The sequence below is a fragment of the Homalodisca vitripennis genome, chromosome 6, assembly GCF_021130785.1.
Source record: "Homalodisca vitripennis isolate AUS2020 chromosome 6, UT_GWSS_2.1, whole genome shotgun sequence".
Classification (NCBI taxonomy): Eukaryota; Metazoa; Arthropoda; class Insecta; order Hemiptera; family Cicadellidae; genus Homalodisca; species Homalodisca vitripennis.
In genome coordinates, this window is record NC_060212.1 from 33,232,621 (window position 1) to 33,256,757 (window position 24,137).

General features: G+C 32.6%; 1 protein-coding gene across 2 annotated transcripts in view; it reads left to right on the top strand.

Moving 5' to 3' along the window:
• The window catches only part of LOC124364236 (venom dipeptidyl peptidase 4-like), a 59,335-nt gene that overhangs the window by 12,292 nt on the left and 22,906 nt on the right, over positions 1 to 24,137 (top strand). For both annotated transcript variants that reach the window (XM_046819561.1, XM_046819562.1), the window contains exons 2-5: positions 12,313 to 12,404; positions 12,882 to 12,956; positions 13,783 to 13,835; positions 22,820 to 23,013. In XM_046819561.1, the coding sequence (XP_046675517.1) occupies positions 12,313 to 12,404; positions 12,882 to 12,956; positions 13,783 to 13,835; positions 22,820 to 23,013 (414 nt within the window). The remainder of the gene's footprint in view (positions 1 to 12,312; positions 12,405 to 12,881; positions 12,957 to 13,782; positions 13,836 to 22,819; positions 23,014 to 24,137) is intronic.

The following is a 24,137-nucleotide window of genomic DNA, read 5'->3' on the forward strand; positions in this document are numbered from 1 at the left end:
ATCTCCGGAACGACGACCTCCGAAGGAGGCACTTTCTATTCTTCAAAGGACAGACTTTACGTTGCATTTTGTCGCTTCACGCTTCAGACATACAACGAGTAAAAAGTCCACCACGACAAATTTAGAACTATATTTAGGGCGATTGAAATTTCTGACCTTCAGAATCTTCTGAAAATCATTAGATGAAATTGAGATACAAAATATGATCTCGTTTCGTCTAGGGGATCTCTATCTGATAAATGGATTATCAATGTATTCCCTTATTACAGTTTATAATTTAATTCATTTTATATCGTGTATAAATTCCAAGTACTTTTTATGAATTGCAAAATAATCTTAAAATTGAGTTCACCACATAAGCACATTCTTCATTTATATGTGCATAAACATATAGAAATGTATTAAAACAATCACAAAAACACCAAAAATAAATCGAAAGTAATTAAATATAATTTTGAAAAATTAGAATAAAGTGGATACCCTGTTAACTAGCTACTACGAAAATATGTGTAATATATTATAATAAACATTAAAATATAATAATTAAAAAATATATCAAACAAGAAGTCCGTTGTAAAGTTTTTATTATTTGTGTATTCAAACAGAACACTAATATAATAAAAAATTACACGTTTAATATCTGTAATAGTTTCATACATAATGTCATGTAAATTAATTTTAGTTCCTTAGTAACACAATATAAGTAGATAATTATTGTAAAACAATTTTACAATTTTATTCTTGTAAGGCCTTTCGTTTTCAGAGAAAAAAAAAATTATCAGACCCACAAATGAAATAAAGTGGTTAAAATAATAATATAGTATAACAAATTTTGTACTTAAATAAAAACACAATCATTGTAAGCAAAAGTACTTTTTGTATTGCATTTTTCTGAACTGTGTGATGAATAGATTTCGGTGATTTTAAAATTAATTACATTTTCGTTACTACTTTAATTTTGTAAAACTACACTAAACCTGAAAACGATTGGATGTTGTCTACTCGTTTAAAAAAAGAGAAACATCCTGCAAAGTTATGCAAAAAAAAGATAATGGGGACATTTGATTTAACATTCTTCTTTTAGGACGAAGCTCAATGTTTTTGTTTTAGTACAGTCGCATCCCAAACTTAAACAACCTAATCGAGTCTGCTAGTAGGCCAGGCAACTACTCGTATCAATGAAAGTATAGAACAAAATATGGCTTGTCTAAACTGAGAGACCACTTTCTCCACACCTGCGCCTGAGGCAACCTTGGTTGTAATCCGAGGCCTTCAATCCACAGCCGCCAAATCGGCATCGACAGAGAGGTCATGTCTGGGTACCGTTACTATGTTATACACATGGACGGCTGAGGGAATATGCTTAAACATCTATAAACTGTACACATGGACAGTGGTACAATACACAGCCGCCAAATCGGCTCCGACAGAGAGGTCGTGTCTGGGTACCGTTACTATGTTATACACATGGACGGCTGAGGGAATATGCTTAAACATCTATAAACTGTACACATGGACAGTGGTACAATACACAGCCGCCAAATCGGCTCCGACAGAGAGGTCGTGTCTGGGTACCGTTACTATGTTATACACATGGACGGCTGAGGGAATATGCTTAAACATCTATACGAGTAAACTGTACACATGGACAGTGGTACAATACACAGCCGCCAAATCGGCTCCGACAGAGAGGTCGTGTCTGGGTACCGTTACTATGTTATACACATGGACGGCTGAGGGAACATGCTTAAACATCTATAAACTGTACACATGGACAGTGGTACAATACACAGCCGCCAAATCGGCTCCGACAGAGAGGTCGTGTCTGGGTACCGTTACTATGTTATACACATGGACGGCTGAGGGAATATGCTTAAACATCTATAAACTGTACACATGGACAGTGGTACAATACACAGCCGCCAAATCGGCTCCGACAGAGAGGTCGTGTCTGGGTACCGTTACTATGTTATACACATGGACGGCTGAGGGAACATGCTTAAACAGGTGCCTTGAACTTTCATCCCCTTACCTCAGGTGTAAATGACATTTAAAACACTTTCTACTAGCCATTATGTAACAAAATTTGCAATGGGCACGGCGGAGATCTTAGTCTATTGTAGTCTACGAATCGATTAGTGTATTAATTATTAATTTTTACATCTTTAGATTTGAAAATATGATAAATAGTAAACAAAATTTGTGTTCGCTCTCGTTAATCTAAGTTAGAATCTCGCATTAGTTACTTGACTATCATTAAGATCACGTGTTTTCGATGGTTTTTGATTTTACAATAGATCTGGGCAAAATAATCCTACTTTTTTAGATTTTTGTATTAATTGTCATCCTATCTCTATTAGGCAGATATGGAACGGGATAAAAAATATCTCCCCCCCTTTTTTTAAAGATTTGTATTAATGGTCATCCTATCTATATTAGAAAAATATAAAACGGGGTAAAAATGATCTCACTTTTTTTTTAGATTTTTGTATTAATGGTCGTTATCTCAGCTTTATTAGGCAGATATGGGCAATCGAAATTGGTGAATACTTTAGACACCGTAGTTCTCAATCATACGTAAAAAAACATTAAAATATAAAAACTTGGTGGTTGTCGATGATTTTTCATCTTCTTAGTTTTTGGGATATAAAAAAGAATTTTGTACAAACGCATATTTTTGCGATGTAACAGACCCGATTTGAAAATTAGATTCGGACATAAATTCAAATAAAAATAAAAAACGTGTTAGCTGAAAGAACTGTAGCGCTGTGAGTTCGTGAGTGTTATTAATACTTTTATTTATAAATGACTGTGTTGATGAAATACATTTGTGAGATTGGAAAAATTACACCACTACATAACAGTCAAACTTCCAATAAAAGTTCATAGACGTAATTGATCTAATTATTTAATGGTGAAACGTTTATTTGAATGTTATGGTCATAAAGTTTTACGAAAATTAAAAGAACTATTTACGGAAAAATTAAAACTAAAGTTATCGGACTCTTTTATTAAATTTGAGTTATTTTTAAGATTGGTGTTCTCTTTCAACACCTTTAATTGGAAAATTTCAATTCATTTTTCATTTCAAAAAGATTTTATTTCACAGTATTTACAAACTTTACAAGAGATTTATATAAAACAAAAACATCAAACAATATAAAACCATAAATCTTGTAATATTTAAAAATAATAAAATAATATTCAAACTAAATGTAAAATTAACAATAAAAAAAAACCTACAACAAAAGCAAAACAATAATTGTGAAATAAAATAAAACATCCAATAGGCAAAAGCCCGATGAAGAATGCATATCAGATTAAAACTAACATAATAAAACAAAAAGAAGGATTATTAAATTTGAGTTATTTTTAAGATTGGTGTTCTCTTTGAACACCTTCAATTGGAAAATATAATTCATTTCATTTCATTTTTCATTTCAAAAAGATTTTATTTCACAGTATTTACAAACTGTACAAGAGATTTATACAAAACGAAAACATCAAACTATATAAAACCATAAATCTTGTAATATTTAAAAACTTAAAAATAATAAAATAATATTCAAACTAAATGTAAAATTAACAATAAAAACACCTACAACAAAAGCAAAACAATAATTGTGAAATAAAATAAAACATCCAATAGGCAAAAGCCCGATGAAGAATGCATATCAGATTAAAACTAACATAATAAAACAAAAAGAAGGATTGAACCGCTACATAAATAATATATTAATAAGAAAATATCCTTTATTTCCATCAGACATGTAACATCATTGGATTGCGTCATAAATATTAAAAAAATACAAGTAGGCCTACAGTTTTTATATCTATACATACAGACTATTTACCAATAAATTCACTGAGGGTGTAGAAACATTTTTCTATTAAAAAAGCCTTCAGTGTTCTCTTAAAGACCATTATATCATTTACATTCTTTAGGTCCACAGGAAGAGAATTATAAAAAATTACGGCATTATAAAAACAGTGATGTTTGAAAAAAGAGGTTGCATGGGGAGGAATATTTAATTTGTTGCTATTCCTGAGATAGTGTCCGGACTGCGGAATTAGTGACTTGAAAATGCCCTGGTTTTGCTTAAAAAAGACCAATGTGTGGTAAATATATATACTTGGAAAAGTAAGCAGATTGAACTTCTTCATATATCATATAAAACAAGTCATGGACGTAAACATAAAAAAGATTAATTGAAATTATTAAAGGTGATAAAAACAAACTAAAATATACACATTATTAATTATTTCATTCAAACATTCTCAGTAAGCACTCGCAATTATCCATCGAAAATAAAAACATTTGTAAACTAAAACGATTTAATGGTGCTAAATGATCTAATTTAACGGATATAGCCTAAGATTAAACCATCTTGGAGCATTCAAAGTATAAACAATTTGTAAACAGTTAGAGTAGGCTTTTGGAACCGGAACAAGCAAACTTCTGAAAATTTAAACACAAATAGATGTAGTGCGTTTAATTTGGAATGTATAATGAAGTGTATAGGCTATGTAGGCCTACTATGATGAAAATGCAACGGGCAGTCTACAACAAGACAGTACAGTTCAGGCACCGCACCATGTCGGACTCAAACACACTTTCACCTTCACACTGCCGGTAACTCTCCACACCGCCGCCCACTCATTAGATAACCAAGACTTACATGGTCAACACCTCAACCTGTTTAACTATCTCACTAGGTGCATGTATTTTGTGCGTTTGATAAAACCCTATGTAAAACTGACATTTGATATTTATTTATTTAGCTACTGACATCGTTACAAAACAGTTTATGATACATAGTCGACTTAGCTAGTTAACAATTACAATCAGAAATAGGGTAATATCATATTTGACCTAGTGAGTGCATTACAATTAAGTAACTAGAAATAGATAACTGTAATATAGACAAAGACAACCAATTTAGAAAATGGATAACAGCCAAGATAATGATAAATATTTGAATAATAACTTGATATTATATAATACACAACATCCTAATATCTTTGTCTCTAGATTAGTAAGCAAACGCCACCTTTAGTGGTTATATTGATTTATTTTATATGTTTACCAATGGGCACTCCATTACAAAACAATTTACAAATAATAGACGAGTTAGCCAAGAATGTAGCCCGGAAAATGTATTGGGAGGGGATCCAGACAACTGATATCTTCCCGTAGTGGATAGTGAGTGAGTAAGACCCAATTTTGTTCCTTAACAAGTTTATTAACCGTTTCTTTATTGAGAAAGGTCTTTCAGCAATACATGTCAGTAATATTGAATTATTTAAATAATAATAATCGCTTACTAAAAAAGCAATTGAAAATAATTTAAAATGTTGAGGGGGAGGGTTGGGACCCCTTGGTTACGTCCTTGGATTTACCCAGTTAACAACGAACAGAAATTGCAATATTTGATCTAGTGAGTGCATTAAAAATAAATAACTGGAAATAGATAACTGTAATTTAGACAAAAACGACCAATTTAGAAAATGGATAACAGCGACGATAATGATAAAATATTTGAAATAATAACTTAGTGAAACATTGATAAAATATGATAATACATGCAAAATTATAAAGTATTGGATAACAATAATAGACTTTACGAATGGGATAACGATAAGATAAGATATGAAACAATAATAAGCGGTGAGTATTATGCTTGTCCAGAAGCATCTGCCAGGAGACGATATAATTCTTTCTTAAAGTTAGAGAGGGAGGAGTTGAAAAAGTCTACAGAAGGAATCATTTCATTGTCCAGGTGTTGGTTTCTGTCCAGGGTAGAATTTTGAAGGTAGTTTGTCCTTGTGTGACTTTGCCAAAAGAGGTCTCTTAAATATGTGCCAAGAAAACAACGAAAGTTTATGGCAAGGAGCTCTAGGAGTCCATCTGGTTATTAAGCAATTTATGAAGAAAGGCAGCAGCCTGTAGAATAGGTCAAACGAGGGCACAGTAAAAGAACCTATATTGTATTGGGGTCTTGAGTGCTCGAGAAAGTGCTTTGGATCAATCCAAGGGACCTGCAGACTTTGGAGCTAATTTTGTGTACGTGTTCGTCAGGGTTTAAATATTAAAAGTCATTAATACGCCCAAGTTCCTCGCCAAAACCCAGCGACCCAGATGTTGATCCTGCAAAAATGTATTGGAACATGCTTCTTTATACAATGTAAAGATACACTAAAACATTTCTTAATGTTAAAAGCCAACTTTATGTCATCTGCAAAAAGAAGACAATCCAATCCGGCAAAGCCAATGATGACATTTATGATGATGCTAAACAGAAGGTGTTATAATCAAGAACGTGGCCAAGAAAAAGTTTGTGCGGGGGTCCAGACAACTGATATTTTCCCTTAGTGGACAGAGGGTTCCCCCAATTTGTTCCTTAAAACGTTCTTGACCTGTTTCTTCGTTGAAAAAGAATCGTTCAGCATCACATGTCAGTAATACTGAATTATTTAAATAATAATAATCGTTTATTAAAAAATTTATTGAACATTTGGGGGAGAGAGTCAGGACCCCTTGGGCCTCCTCGCTAGCTACCTACGTTCCTGATTATATTATCTGTCGCATGTGATAATGTTTTTTTTTATAATTTGTCTTGTTTACATTCTTCAATCCATGTTTTAATGTAGTTAATTGTTAATAGAATAAAGCCTGCAATTTATTCTTGTTAATTAATCCTTATTTTTACTCAAACATTGATATAAAGTTATTGGCGGAGCAAATTTGATGTAGGAACTAACTCTCCGGTTGTAACTCAGTAGTAGATTCAGTGGTCAAAAGCTTTCGTTAGTTCTGTAAAGAACGCTTCTACGTTTGAAAATCATCAGTTATCAACGAATCACGCGAGTTCTTCAGTATACAGTTATATAAGTGAGTATGAAAACTATGAAAATGCAATAGACACTATGACTGTAAGTTATGAACGAACGGTAAAACCTAAGAACGAAATATTTGCCAAGCACACATTAGTCTCGATAAAACGATAACCTAGATGACTAATAACAGTTAAGTAAAAATTGTGATTTAAACAAAAATCGGAATGATTACATAAGATATTTCGGTGCTTTGGTACTATCCGGAGGTCACTACTTTTGGACGAGTTTTCCTTATGGGAGACCAAAATAAACTTCATTACATGTTACTAGTTCTTTCCTTGTTTCATAATGAACTGAAAAATACCTAATGAGTCATACTTCCTATCGCCAAATCGCCTCCAAATAGGCCTAGACGAGCGACCCTTCAAGTAGGCCTAGACGCATGAATCACCTGTCACTTTCGAATAATTAATTGCTATTATGTTCGTTTTTTATCATTGATTGTCGTGAATTTGATTAATTTATAATCTCATCATGAACTATCTTCGCCTCTGGGATTTACCTCGAACTGGAGAGGAACATTTTTTATGTGGCGATCGGGAGTAGCGGCGACTGGTGGTGAAGCGTTCAACTCAATTCTTGCTGACACCGCTCCCTTTAGCGAGGCAAAATACTATAGCCATTCATCGTAATAACTTGTAAATTTCAAAATACAAATTTCCTAACCCCCAAATTTTCAATATTTTTAACCATTTTTATATTAAGTTAAATGTATATTATTATTTAAATAATTCAGTATTACTGACATGTACTGCTGAAAGATCGTTCTCAATAAAGAAACGGGTCAATAAATTTTTAAGGAACAAAACGGGACCTTACTCTCTGCCCACTACGGGAAAATAGCCTATCAGTTGTCTGGACCCCTACCCTAAAATATTTTCCTGGCTACGTTCTTGGCTAATTTGTCTATTTATTGTAAACTGTTTTGTAATGGAGTGTCCTTTGGTAAATAAATAAGATAAATAAATAGAACCACTAAAGGTGGCGTTAGCTTATTGACCTAGAGACATAGATATTACGAAGTTGTGTCAGAGATTGTTATCAATCAGCCGGTGACATCACTGCGCGTATTCACGTAAGTGTAAAGCGCTGACTGTTGCAGGCTCACGCTAGTGACTGACCAGTGGACGCACAGTCCAGTAGTTCTCACTACCAGATGAAGCGCGGATACACGCAGGCGAGAGTTGGTAGGGTCAGGCCAGAGCGGTTAATAAATCAGAGACATAGTATCCGCAAGGTCAAGGTTGTGGAGGGTGGACTACGGCTGTTGAGGTCAGCGGATAGACCAATAGAGAGGACCTTTACTCATGGCAAACCTGACATTGACGCCTACTCCCTCGTTACTGCATCGCATTCAAGCCTGCCTGCCATTCATATCTCACTTTCGAATTTTCAGGATTTTAAATTTAAAATCTATATGAGTGTTTGATGCAGCGTTGTCATCGACCCCACAAGATGTAAGACGTTGCAGGACAATAAAGCTAATAACTTCTGGTTTGCTAGGCTATAGAAGAGTGTGAAAAATCCAATTAGGGAATTTCCAAATTCCATCCTCTTTTGCTGTAAACAGGGTTACAGATAACGTTGCACGAGGTATGCAAAGTATCATGCTTTGATACCCCTGACCTCTCTTAGGGTTCATAACCGATCTTATAACAAAGCATATTATAAAACTTAAATAATAATAAGTCTTATTACAAACCGTGATATATAGTAAATAAAAGAACATTTTCATTTTATTTCCAGCTAATTTTTTTTTTTTAAAAAAACATTATAAATTGAATAATGATCAGTTCATCATGAAATTTAAAAAACAAAATATAAGTTTTTTTAGAATATTGAAATGAATGATTGTTTCATTTTTGTGATTGATGGCAAGGACGACTTAAGTGGCAAAAGTTAGCTCGAATAAAAACGTTTAAAAGTATTAACCATTCATAGATGGTTAATATTTACTGTTTGAGACAATAATGAAATCTTCTGGGCATAGGTGAAAGAGTAATACATTTTTTGTTCATAGCTAAATTTCCTGTTTCTGTTATTATAATTTAGTGATAAAATGTTATATAGTTAGGATGGATGCAATGGAATGTTCATTAAGTAGCTATCATGTAAAACTTGAATAAATACATTACTACTAGATTCTTCTCGCAAAAAGACTGGACTTTAGCGCCTTCGAGTTTTGCGTCTGGACTCTTGTTAGTTTTAGGCCTTATTAGGCATCTCAGCTACTTCTAATTGTTATTAATTACTTTTTCAAAAGTATTGAATCTAGTATCCATGGATTAGCTAACGTCACTTCTTCATTGTAAAAGAACGGATCAATCAGCTCTATGCAGTATGCTTGACCAAGTGCAAAGTTCGATACAAAATAACCCAAAACGATTCCTTAGTTGTGTGAAAACTGCAACCAATACTACCTCATTCCCTATTCACCGTGATGGAAATTCATCACAATCCAATTAAAACTTTATCCAGCATGTTTTCTGACGCCTTTACAACCGTGTGTTCTCCTGTAAACAGCAAAATTTCCATACGAACTCAGTCATAACGTTATAAAGAGTTTTTGCTAAGATAGACTCACTCTATTTTCACCTTTTGTGTATAAACACTGTTCAGGTTTCTTAGTTAATACATTTTCGCCGAATATCATCAAAATTTGTTATAGTCTACTTATCATTAAGAATGGCTCGATCACCCGCATTAGAAAACCGCAAACCCATTTCATTCTATCAGTCAAAACTAAAAAGTTTCGGGAAGGTCATGCTGAGTAAACTTATCAAAAAATTAAGTGTTCAAAATCAAAATATAGCAAGTTGCTTTATAATTTAACTGGACCTCTAGGTACTGAGACTTCGTCAGATATAATGTCTTATCTAGCGATCAATCTGGCGTCCTGCAGGTGACATAGCTTGATCCCATTTTCTTTATTTATTTTTGCTTGTTCCAGGTCCCAAAGCCAATCTAACCGTTTTCAAACATTACAAAAAAATTTAAATGCTAAAAAATTGTTTAATCTTATTTCCGTTAAAATAGATCATTTAGCACCATTAAATCGGTTTTAAAAAAATTTTAAAATGTTTTTATTTTCGTTGGATAATTGCGAGTGCTTTCTGAGAATTGTTGAATGAAATCATGAATAATGTGTATATTTTAGTTCGTTTTTATTACCTTTTATAGTTAATTCTAATTAATCTTTTTTATTTTTAGGTCCATGACTTGTTTTATAGATTTTGTATGGATTTCTTATTAATATATTATTTATGTAGCTGTTCAACCCTTTCTTTGAGTTTTCTTTTATTATTTAGTTTAACCTGATGTGTATTCTTCATCGGGCTTTGCCTATTGAATTTTCTAATTAATTTCACAGTTATTGAGTTTTGTTTTTGTTGTAAGTTCACTTTTATTGTTAAGTTTACATTTAATTATTTTTAAGACTGTAAATATTTCATGATCGATGGTTTTATATTGTTTGGTGTTTTTGTTTTGTATCAATCTCTTGTAAATTTTGTGAAATAAAATCTTTTTGAAATTAAATGAATTATTTTGTTTCGAGTGATAAGAAATATTTTTTATCGCACTGCATGTATCTGCGTTCTGTGTGTTGTTAAATACAGAAATCATAAATAATTTGAATTTTTATATCTTCTACTGTTGTTCGGTGTCATATTGCAACAGAATGCCCGGTACGGAGCCTAGTTCGACAGTGGCTCTTGCGTGATACAGACTTGCACCGATCTCATGGTAGTCGAATCAAATGTCATGTTAATGTATGCAGCACGTTGGCGACTGCCGAGGCTTTGTCTGTTGGTGTTTGGAAAGTGGCATAGTAGACGTTATTTTACACTGGAGAAGAACGTCGCGAGCCCATAGAGGCTGTAAAAGAGTCAACGACCTCTGTAAAATATCAGAACTCACGTGAAGGAGTGTGTGACTTGTGTTGACAGGTTTGCATATTAAGAAAGTGTTGGAAGTTATTGAGTCTGGCTCCTCGTTCGTGTTTTATTTGCTGAATATATTGTGTACGAGTGCACTTTGTTCTTTTACAACTTTGACGAAGCTAAGGCTTACGAGCTAAGCTATCTCCTGCACGTTCATTTTAGGCACATTTTTGACGTGACAACGTCTTAAATTAGGTTGCGGCTCGGAGTCACTCATGAAAAAGTGTAACGCCCGGTAACGTTACGATGCCCATCCAGTGGGTCCGCCGCACGGGATCCGCACGGGATAAAGCAGATAACTGTGGGTCCGCCGCACGGGATAAAGCAGATAACTATGTTTATTCGTGAAAATGTGGAGTGCTTAGATTCGTCATTTACAACAACTACAACAATAAAGGTAAATAATTGTACACTGATATTTCATTATCGTAAACTATGATTGATTGATTAATTGTTAGATTGACACAAAAGTTGAGAAACTGAGTTTATAGGTTATGTCATACTATTGACAAATGTTGATAGTGTTAAGTAAATTATTAGTTTAAATCACTCTGCAATCAATCGTAATTCAGTCGATTGAGAAGAAACAGCGCGTATTGCTAGTCAAACATTTAAAATAACAAATTATAACCTCTAACCTGTCATAACAGTGCGACCAAACAAACGAACTAAACCGACCAATCACCACGCGCGGAGTTAGAATTTAACTGTGTTTAGCAAGAATTTCAAATTCCAATTTTAGTAAATGTTTTATTCAACTTTACCATTTACAATAACAAATTTTAATTATTTTCAAATTATGTACAATGTTTTAGTAAACAAAATATATTTCTATAGTTAAAATTTGTGCAATTCTTATTTTCATTCAATTCCTTGTTCCTATTGTGCAATTTAATAATATTCATATCAATAAATATTCTACCGAGAAAAAGACGTTGTCACGTAAAATCTTCGCCCGTAAAACCGACTTTGCAGGCAACCATAATTTTTTTCGAACGTTTCGATTTGCTAAGCTAGACAATCATCACTCGAAGCCTGGACAATTTCATTTGTCTGTCTGTCTGTCTGTCTGTGCGTACGATCGATATCTCGAGAATGAACTTACGTATTGGATTGACAATTATTTTGATTTTTATATGAGCATCGTCGACGGTGGTGCATGTCACTCCATGGGATTTGGCTGAGCGTTAGCGAAATTTATACCCTGGTGTTATGGGTGTCCATGATGTCAACGAAAAATCGGAGAATAAACAAATTTACAAACAACCTTGAGTGCAATCATATTACGTTTCTGCATAGACAAGAATGAGTGCAATGGAAGTGCATGGCTATCGATAGGATTTAACTCATCTTTAGTACTTCTTGTAGTATCCACTACTCATCCATTATCAAATACTCTTTGGCCCTTAATTCCTCTTTTATATTTCCAGTTGTATATAACTGATTTAATTATTATGACCTTTTTTTGTTGCAGGTAACGAATACATATATGAAGATGACAGTACTTTGTACAAAACCAATGTTGAGACAGATGAAACTACTGTTCTTCTCAATAGGACTCTGATAGTGAGTAATGTTTTTGACTATGGTGTGCAGAAGGTTGTTGTCTGACTCTGAATGACCTTGTTCATGGAGGGCAGTCTGGTCCTGATGAAATATTCATCCTTTGTAGTCTGCAAAATATCGATCAGCTTATTACAATACACCATTTTGAAATTTAAATCCTCAACAAAAGTAGATTGTAACCTTATTTTTCTTATTTTTATTTGATACATCATTAAATTCTACTTGCCATGATACATTTTAATAATTAATTTCCAGGAGTAGTTTTATTAAATGTACTGCAATGTCTGTAATCAGAGTCAGAGCTTTCTTTAAATAATCACTTATAAAGTAGAAGATTGGAGCACCTCAAGGATTTTGTTTGCAACCACTTTTATTCTTATTGATGTCATTAATGAATTTCAAGTAAATGTTACTTAATATAATATTATTTTTTTAAACTTGTGTATAATAAAGATATTAAAAGATTTGTTGTTACAGGAAAAATTCAACCTGACCGATGTGTTAGTTTCGGCAGATGGCAAGTGGGTCGCCATAGAGCACGATAAACAGTCTGTAAGTTTCATTTAATTATTGAAAACTCTAAATTCAGTCTCATTACTCTATGTCTTAGATTCAGAAGTATTCATATAATTATATTATAGACATGTACTCGTATTTTCAGTTTGTACACTTTTACAAACAAATTTTGTTGAAAAAAGAATGCTGTTTTACTACTTTTACGTTTGCAAAAAGAAAGAAGTAATTTGTTGTTGTATCCAACATTCTTTAATTGTTGGGTGAGTGATAGTGAATGAAGTCTTATAACTGGGAAGGCTTGCAATTTTTTTCTGTCTGTTTGTCCAGTGAATTCTGTCTAATCGCAAAACATTTTGAAAATGAATTGAGCTGTATAATTGAAAATTTGTATAAAACCTCTGCAAATCCTGTTACTTGACACATATTGTGGCTTAATCCTACTTTGTAATAATTAAACTTAATTATTTTCATAAATATGTTTTAAAAGATGTACATATATTTAACTCACACAAAATTACCACTAATATGATGCATATTGTTATTGAAATTGAGAAAGTAAGTTAAAAGTTTTTATACCCTCTTCAGAAATTTGATTGCATGATTTACAAAATAAAATAAAATAATAGTTTTATTTTGTATATATATATTTTAATAATGATTTATGTTTAAGAGTAAAACACAATTTAACTGCTATCAAACCGTTGTTGTCAATAAATTTAATTTTAGGCAAGATAAATGATTTTGTTAAAATTTTCCTAATATAAAGTTTACATTTAGTATATTTTACTAAGTACAGTCAGTGTTGAATATAGTGCCAGTGACTTAACAAACTGTTCTAAAAGTTGTATTAAATATTTTCTAGATTTTCCGACACTCCAGGACGTCCTTGTACACAATCATCAATTTAGAGACAGAGTAAGTTTAATAATTTTGGTATTATTCTAAATAACATGTATATTATGTTTTTATATAATTTTATTTTCAATATAATCTATATGCATTTTTTCCAAATTAAGTTTTACTGACTGTACCCAGAATTAATGATGTGTAACTGTGTCTTCGCCTAGATTTTATTATGTTGAAGTTGAAATCTTAATTTTGAATAATGCTGCTAAGTCAATTGTCTTACGAGAAAGTAAGTTTTACTGACTGTACCCAGAATTAATGTATGATTGTATCTGCCTACATTTTGTTATGTTCAAGTTGAAGTTGAAATCTTAATTATGAAGGAATAATGCTGTTAAACCAACTGTATCACAAGAAGGGAATTAAATAATAAAGTTTGAATAGTAATTTAGGCATGTCATTGATGAGACTATGGTAAATAAAATTTTGTTTAATAAGTTCATATTCCAAATAATAATCACATAAGGGAATAATAAATTGGTATATTGTAGTATTGAAGGTCTCGACAAAAGGTAACTATAATACGTTATTGCACAGACATACAAACAGATGGACAGACAGACAAATGGACTCCCCTTTGACATTTTGACTCCAAAATCAACAGGTTTGTCCTTGGACTAAGAGGAACCCATGTACCTTGTTTAAAATTTCTAGGACCTTTCTATCCCTTGGATAGACTGATGGACTATTTTGCTAATTTAGTCCATCACTTCAGAAATAAACCAAAGTATAAACATTTAAGTATTAGTATATAGTCTACATTTGATTTTCATATGTTGTGTTAGATGGAACTAAATGTTTAAAATTTAATTTTTATTTAAATGTGAGTTTTCTTATTCATATATCGCTTGTTAACAGTTCTAAAACAGATTAAATTTTATTTCCATATTTAGTTTTCTTACCTAACTTAAAGTTTTATTAAACAAAAATTGACTCTCCTCAGTAAATTTGGGTTTATTAATTGAAACAAATGTTTTTGAGGAATGTCGAAATGTATTTAATCGATGTGTTAAAGGCCTTCTGAAGCATTTTAAATAATCTATAATTAACTTTATTTGATTAAAAAGAAAATCTAAGCGAAGTTGTTCTTGAACTTTGAATAAAGATGATTTATCTTACTTCTGCAACTTAGTTACAATAGTTGATTTGTAAAATACTGTAGTGGTCACCAAAGTTATCCATGAAAAGGAGTCTAAGAAGAATAAAGAAAGAATACAGAAGAATTAGGAATTACTGTTGCAAGAAATGGAATTTTCTTTTGTAAACAATACCATCTTAGATGTAACCATTGTTGAATTAATAGTAGTTTTTAATATAGTAAAAATCGGTTAAGTGGAGGAAGTCCTGACTTGTTATTGGTTTAAATATTACAAAACATTATCGTATTGATAGCCAAGCCAGCAGAGTACAAGGGCGTCACCAAGGGGGGGGGGGGGGGGGTCAGGGAGAGGCTCCCTAAAAAGTTACCAAATGTAAAGCAACCAAAGTCCTAAGTCTTTGACTTGACTGGCATTTGAAGTGGTCGAGAAGTTTACAAAAACTCTCGAAAATTATGTTTTAACTAACCAAATAAAAAAGAATCTGTTGACCACTATCATACTTTTCTTATTCTCCATATCGTTTTGCCCCCCCTGGGCCATAGGCTAGTGACGCCCCTGGCAGACTACTTGCATTTATAATATATAATACAGTGCAACTAAAATTTTTACAAGACTCTTTGTTTACAATCCATAAAAGTGTTGACCTTAAGAATCAAAATTAAAAAAAAAAAACAACAGAATGTTGAAAGCTTGCGATTTGCCATCAATAACAAAGAGGTCATAGTGCCAAAATGTAAAAGTTGCATTGGGCAGAAAACCGGTTTTAGAGCCCAGTCAGTAAGAGACTGGTTTATCTCTTCTAATGTTTATGTGTAGAGCTGTTTGGTTGCTAATGTTATGCAACACGTGAGGTGTGTCTTATATCATAGAGGAAGGAGTTTTTGTTTATGTTACTTACAGTACTAAATAAACCACCATACTCCATTAATATGCAATTAATTGTAAAATTATTTCCATTTTGTTACTTGCATAAAGAAAATGCTCAACAATAAGTAAATTTTCAATTCGTGTTATGATTTTAAAATAATTTTTAATAATATTATACTACAATATGAGAACATATCTGCTACGGTAAGTCTGTTTGAATATAAATAATTAAAAATGTAGAAAAAAACAATCCTCACATTTCAGCACTACTAATATTATTATTATAGCTGGAGAAAACTATAAACATTATTTCACCAGTTTCATTTTATATGTTAACAATGGTAAAGGAGGTCTCTATAAAAATTGAACTTCAGCTGAATAGTTGCTATTTTGGAAATGAAAATCTGTGGGTTATTAATAGTTAAAGACTAATCAGTTTATTAATAGTATTTTCATTAGATAAAAAAAGTTATTCTGAGCAGTTTTTTAAATTTATTGAATAATGCCAAATTTTTTAAGCAAAAGCAGAATGGATTACAGGGCTGAATATGATGGACAAAAAATATTTTTATATAGTTAGCTGAAAACATATGAAAATATGAAATAGGTACCTATAATAAAAAACCATGTTTTTTGAAAAAAAAAACTATTTGATCTTTTGTTAACTACAATGCTCTTTGCAACACAACTGCAGTAGAGTTGTAAAGTGTCCTTACTCTAATTAATTGATATAGTTACTGTGTTGGAGTATCTGCATATAGAGCCACAATGAAAGAAGCAATACTAATTAGATGTGTGATCCTTCTAAAAATTGCTTCAAAATTTTTGTTATTAGTAATAAAAGCAAGTTAAAATAAATGTCTCTGACAATAAATTTGGTGTACCTCAAGGCTTTGTGTTATCAGCTTCTTGTGTTTAATATTTACAAATTAAAATGTAATTTTATAGAAAAATAACTGCTTTTACTGATGGAAAATACACATATTTTTAGGATACAGGTTTAAAAGATTTAGCATTTGATTTCTTTTAGTGTTTGATTAAAGAGAAAGTTGTTAAGAAATTGAGAATATACAAGTTATATTTTTTTGATACAAGACTTTCTTGAGAAAAATCACATCATCGTCGATTCCAATCACATTGATTTTTGCTTAAATTTTGAAATGTATCATTGCTTAAATAATATTCTACATTACTTAGTTGAACGATAAATTGCACACAGTGTAGTATACTATGGCGAGTACATTGAAAACATCAATAGAAATTCATGAACTGCTTAAATAATATTTAAACATATAATTAAAATAAAAGTAAAATAAGTCATTGTTTTCAGTTATAATTAAAGTCCAAGATTATAGTTACTTTACATAGGTTACTTTATTATCTTGAAAGTTTTTTTTTATTGCAACAAAAATAAATAATGTCAAAAATTTCTAAAATAAAGTTATTTATTTAGTGCAAGAATTATTTACAAAAAATATTTACACTTGCAAATAAAGAATATAGTTTAAAGAAGAATTATTTGTGCACACAATTTTTAAAGCAGGATTTTTACTTTATTTGTAAAGTGGCTTAGATTTATTTGTAATGGATTAAGTTTTGGTGTTCACTATTCAATTTGGATTAGTGTTGTTTTGAACTAATTTTAATTTATTAAATGAAAATACGTTTTGGTTTAGGATTTGTTATAGCTCAAGTTTGCATTTTTGATATTTTAAACTAATGTGTTTGTAACAATATGTTGTTAAAATGGAACTTTTATTTAATTATTTAGAAAAATTTGACTTATATTTTGTTTTTATGATCATAATTAAATTAGTTTATTGATTACCACAGATAATATGTAATACCCCCCCCCCCCCCACCCCCCTATGAGGAAAATACTACATTTGATATATATATATATATATATATTATATTTTTATATATAATTATTAACAGGGTGTATATTATGTCTGGAAACACCCAAATATATCCTTTAATAATTTAAATATAAATTTGAAACTCTTACAATCGTGATAGAGATGGGCATCTACTTTTTGGAAACAATGTTTTGTTATGTCACACCAACGGGGGACCGTCCTGCCCGAGGGGTATCGTGAATATTCTTAATGGAAGCTATACCTTGTGATACATAATTTTAAAGGTAATAGCTTACTGAATTGAATGCCACAAAACAGCATCTCAAAGGAATTATTCTATCAGAAAATAGAGCATTTTTAGTATTGAAAATTTTACTGATGTTCAAACATGTAATTTTAACATGGTTCTTGCCACAAAATGTGCTACACTAATTTTTTAGCATTTTTTTAAATGTTCAATTAAAATAAAATAAACAATTTAAACCAAATTATTTTTAAGCTGGTTTCATTAAGTACAAATTTACCAGTTTTTTATTACAATGAATAAAACTTTATGAGTCACTTTCTCTGATTACTTATGAATCTGTACTTGGTGTTTTCTCAGTCAGCAGGAAGGTTTAAAGAGACAAAGGTCACTAGCTATGAGAAAACATTATTGTGTTATTAATCATCTGGTCTACAGGTTTCAGTTTGTTGAGCATGGAGCTTTCACTAGACAGGTCTAAGCTTGGGAATTTACAAATGGACAAAGGTCATATCATTCCTGTCGAGTTAATCAGTTTGTCTCTGAAGCATTGCTTGTCAACAAGTTAATCTAATTACCCCCCCAAGTAGTTCAGTTTTTATTTGGCATTTTAATGGAAATTGTCTGAAATAAGAACGAATTACTCTGTTGATGATGCGAGGATATGGCGATCGTCAAAGATCTTATCGGGAAGTTTGTAATTTGTTTAATGACACTTTCCCAGAAAGGAATCCCATAAGTGTTTCAACCAATATCAAAAACTATTGAGCGTTTTGAAAATGACAGGGAGTGTACGTAATCGGCCAAAGTCGGGTAGGATACAATCTGCAACAGATGAAGAACATGCACTAGAAGTTTTGCAAACATTTATTGAAGACCCACATACATCGCTCAGAAAAGCGGCCACAGCAACATGATATGCACCCTATGTCTGTGAGTAAGATTTTGAAAATTAATAAATACAAACCATTTAAAGTTTCATCATTTAGTCCAACAGTTATAGTGAGGATGATACGTGACAGAAGAGTTGAGTTTTGTGAACTTGTGATGCGCAAATGTGATGACAATAGAGATTTTCTGACCAACATACTATTTTCTGATGACCGGCAACTTTTTTCCTAATAATGGCAATGTTAACAGACACAATTGCCGTTACTGGGCTAGTGAAAACCCACATTGGATTACTGAGTCCCATTCACAGCAACCACAAAAAACTGAACGTATGGTGTGGAATTTTAGGTAACAAAATTGGTTGGACCCTTTTTTCATCAATGGAAATTTAAATGCCGAACTTTGACTACCAATATGCTCCAAAATGAAATAATCCCAGCTATTCAAATTGCATCAGGAGAATACTTTGATAATGTATGGTTTCAGCTGGAAGGAAGGATGGTGCTCCACCCCATTATGGGAGACAGGTAAGAGAGTATTTGGATTTAAGGTTTCCTCACATAAATGGATTGGCCGAAGAGGAGAAAATCGAATGGCCTCCAAGATCTCCGGATTTGTCACTAATCGATTATTTCCTATGGGGTCATTTAAAAATCCAATGTTTATAGAAGAAAGCCTCATAATTTGGAAGACCTAAGAAAACAGGGATTATAGAGGAGATTGCTTTGATAACTGAAGAAATGTTAGGCAAAACTCTGTCGAATCATTTTACACAAGATTGGCTCATTGTCAAAACCGTAGAAGGAAACAGTTCGAACAATTGCTTTGACACCAAATGCAGGTAAAACGTTTGTTGGTAAGACTTTTATAACAGCATACATTATTTTTTATTTGTAATAAGAAATCAATAACATAAGTATTTCCATAATTGTACTTTAATAAAAACTGGCAAAATTTGTGCTAATAGAACCAGCTTAAAATGTAATTTTTGTTTTATTTTAATTGGAACATTTAAAAAAATTGCTAAAAAAATTAGTGTAACACATTTTTGTGGCATGAAACCATGTTTAAAATTTACATTGTTGAAACATCAGTAAATTTTCAATACTAAAAATGCTCTATTTTCTGATAGAATAATTCCTTTGAGATGCGGTTTGTGGCATTCAATTCAGTAAGCTATTACCTTTAAAATTATGTATCACAAGGTATAGGCTTCCAGTAAGAATATTCACGATACCCTCGGCCAGGACGTCCCCGTTGGTGTGGACATAACAAAACATTTGTTCCAAAAAGTAGATGCCCAATCTCTATCACGATTGTAAGAGGTTCAAATTTAGATATTTTTAAATTATTAAAGGATATTTTGGGTGTTTCCAGACATAATATACACCCTGTATTTTTATTAATCATAAAAAAAAAAATAAAATTTTTAATGATAATGTAAAAAGTACTGTTTTATGTCATTGGAATAGTTGGCACATTATGTAAAATAATATCTATTTGGTATGTATATAAATTAGCGAATAAATATGAAACTTCTCTAAAACACTATATTAATGGTATTAGAAATATTGTAAAATATACAATCACTTTCATCCAAGAAAGATAAAGAGACTGAAAGTGATCATTATTAGTGAAATGGTTGGTTTTGTATGGTTGGCTGGCACTGATTTATCTTTATTTATAGGTTGTGTTTAAAAAAAACGTTCTGGTACTGCCACTTTTGGGCTTATTCTTTTGGAGATGGACTTCATTTGAGCTGTTACGTTTTGCACTATGTTAATTTCTGGTCTCAAATTTGGATTCCCAAAAGGAAATTGAGAGAATACCCAGAAATCTCATGTGTGCTACATCAGGAGAGTACTAGAGCCTGGCATTAAACGGAAATGTGTTTTACAAAGAAGCATTAAAACAAGGTGGGAAAAAATGCACTGGAGCATTATCCTGATGAAACAACCAAAATTGTGTTATTTACAAGTAAGAACGTTTACGCCACAATGCAGAACTTCTAAAATAGTATGTTTTAGTGGATAGTCTGACCCTCGTATGCGTACTCATGATTAACTACTCCGTTGCAGTAAAAAAAAAACCGTGAGCATGACCTTACTTTAAGCTTAACGTGCTTTTTTGGGGTGGGCGACGTTGCGTTTTTCCACTGGGAAGACAGTATTTTGGTTTTCTGGATCAATTCCCATGGACCCACAATTCATCACGTGTTATGGGACTGTTTTTCGAAAAATTAGAGTCACTCTATGCACATTCTAACATGGTCTGACCTAATTCCAAGCCAGAGAACTGATTTTGTTCTGTTGACAAATTCTTTGGAACCAAATCTTTTAGAAATTCTGCGCATACAAATCTCTTCTGTCAAAACCGACTAAACTAAATCACCTACTGAGGCATAATAGTACTGCCTACTAAATATCACTACGGATAGTTAATAATTGATCCTTCATTACTAAAATGCTGGTCTTCCAGAATAAGGTTTACTGTCTCTGAAATGTGGCCATCTTTTAAAGCTGTTGTACAGATGTCAAATTTCAGTGATTTACTCATAAGGCCTGTTTAATGTTTTAAATGATTTAATTTTAGGAATCACCTAGTTTTTTTAATAAAATCTGGAGCTATATTGCTGTATCATGTTCCACATATTGCATAAAAACAAATAAAAATATGATTAGAAATCAGGACGTGAATTGATGTTTGATGTTTACTTACAGCCAGCTGACCCTGAGACAGTCTCTAGACTGGCCTGTGCATGCATACTTTATTGGCTGCATCTATATGCGTACTTCGTTTCAATGCATATAGAAAATAAGATCAGATACGTTTTAGACACATATTGTATTCGTCTGATGGTTGGTTTTAAGTTTGTCAAACTAACAATTATGATCCTATAAACATTTTTTTTGACATGATACCCTTTTCGATCTTCACCAAAACTAATATAGCTGATGATCAGTGTTTTTCTTAGAAGAAACTCCAATATCGATTTCACGAAAATTGAATATCCTTGAGGTTTATAGTTACAAACTGTATGAAGTTTTTTGCGAGTCCATATTAATGTTTAGACAATCAATTTTCTAAACATAGTGTTTCCTTTCAGTGGTTTTAAAAAACAATTACTTTGATATTTCTCTCTCATTTTATTTCAGTTGGAAACATAAGTTCCTTTTACATTTGTTAACTTTTGGGGATTGCCATTGCTAAGTTACTTATAATCCTTGATTGAAATTTGACTTTGACGATGGAAGGATTGTGAAGGAAACAGGATTTTTCCGGACATTTGCCATTGTTCAGTGATACAAAAAAAATCAGTTACACTACGTTACAAGATCTAGTGTAGGTATGTGTTAGGTTAGTTATTCACCTGAGGAAGAGATCAGATTGCAGATCTCAAAATGTACTGTTACTGATTTTTTTGTATGAACTGAAAATAACTTATAGTGTTTTTTTTTGTTCTCTTAGGACAACAAGCTTATAAATTGCACCTAGTCCTATAAGGACTTTTGCACTGTTTCCGGAGTGACAGGATATTCAGGATGGGTAAGGTTGGGGTTAGGGGCCACCTCCTATCAAGATCTATGGAGAAGAATTTAGGGCACCAATCTCAAAGTCATGTCCCCTCGAAAGAAGAGGGCTCTGAACCAGCCTCTCCAGTCAAAGCAGGCAGGGGGTGGCACACTTTTAAGATGAGGCTAGCAAGAACCTCTGACACTTAGGGAACAAACCCCACCAACTCCAACAGTCATCTCCCGCAGTAGACTTGACCTATCAAACTACCCTTGCACTCCAGAATCTCAACATTTGTGGTTTGTGATGTGCCGCTCCTTGACATCCATAAGGTTTTCCAGATTTAAGTGACACATAAGTTTTTGCTGTGCCCAGTGGTAGGTTGAACTGGAAGGTATAAACCAGCCAGAAGTAATCCCTGCTGGTATACTTATAGTGTTATTCTGAAATAAATATATATATTAATGCATCTTTTCCTACTGAATATTTTCTGTTACTTGATAACGGTTATTTTTCCAGAGAACAGTACGTTCTGGCAGAAGGGAGGAGGATTCAGCTGATCGCCTGGGCACCAGTTGGGTCAGGGTTGGTGTTTGTGGCAGAAAACGACATTTACTACCAATCGGAGGAAGATCGTTTAGTGAACACCACCCATAGGATCACCACATCCAACAAGGACATCTTCAATGGAGTGGCGGACTGGGTGTACGAAGGTAGAATTTTAGTTATACGCTTTCAGAAAACAGTGAGCATTATGATTGACTGTGTTAAGATGTGAAACATTTATAGAAACCAATGAAATATTGATTGATCTTTGAAAAGATGTTATATTGTCCATGAAACAATAATCAGATAGACTAAGGAAATTACATTTGAGAAGGCTAGATTTGAATGGTTACAAGAGCTTCTGGTCAGATAAGAAGCCATATTCAGATTTATTTTGGAAAATTTTATCGGGGCCCCGCCACCCATCTAATTGAGGGGACTTTAATTTAATAGAGGGAGCTTAATCTAATAACTGTAATGAGATAAATTTGTAATATCGTTCATTACAATTTCGAACAAACTTGTGTCTATTACTTTTAAAATAACCTTTTTTTCTGGATTGTCCCTGCACTTAGTCCTGAAAAGGACCTTTGCACCTCCCTTACTTATATTTGTGTCCTCATAATCTGAGACTTTTAATGAAGCCGATCAGATTTGAGGGTTCCTGTTCTCTGATGTCCTTGGGGCTGAGGAGATATGCCTCTAGGAATCTCTTCCGAATTGTAGATATGGCAGGACGGTTTAGCAATATGTGCTCTGCTGATTCCTCCGCTTCTCCACAGAGTCTGCATTCATCAGTCTGGCTAGGGCCCACCTTAAATAATAATCTTACTTATCATTTAAAAATATCATGTTTATTTATGTCATAAATTCAAGCGGAAAAGCCAATAATAGTTCCTGCGATCAAAGAATAAATACCTCAACACTTGTGTCCGGTCTGACCCGATGAATTATAACTGGAATTTCGATACAAAAGACAAATTATCTTCAATTTAGAATTAAAATTAAATTAGAAGCATGTCTTTTCAAGATCTTTCTCGCAATCATTAATATCTAAAACAATAATTTCAATCGGACAACTCAAAGACTAATAATCCGATTAATAAGATTCTTCTATACTAATTTTTGGCAACATATATTGACTCTTATTATTATTAACAAATAGTAAGATGCTGTCAATGGGATAACTGTAGGGGGGGGGGGCGGTGACGGGGCCTGCCAAAGCTGAGCATTGCCTTTTGTACCACCACTAATGCTTGTATGTATGGTCAGACTGATATAGTGCTTTGCT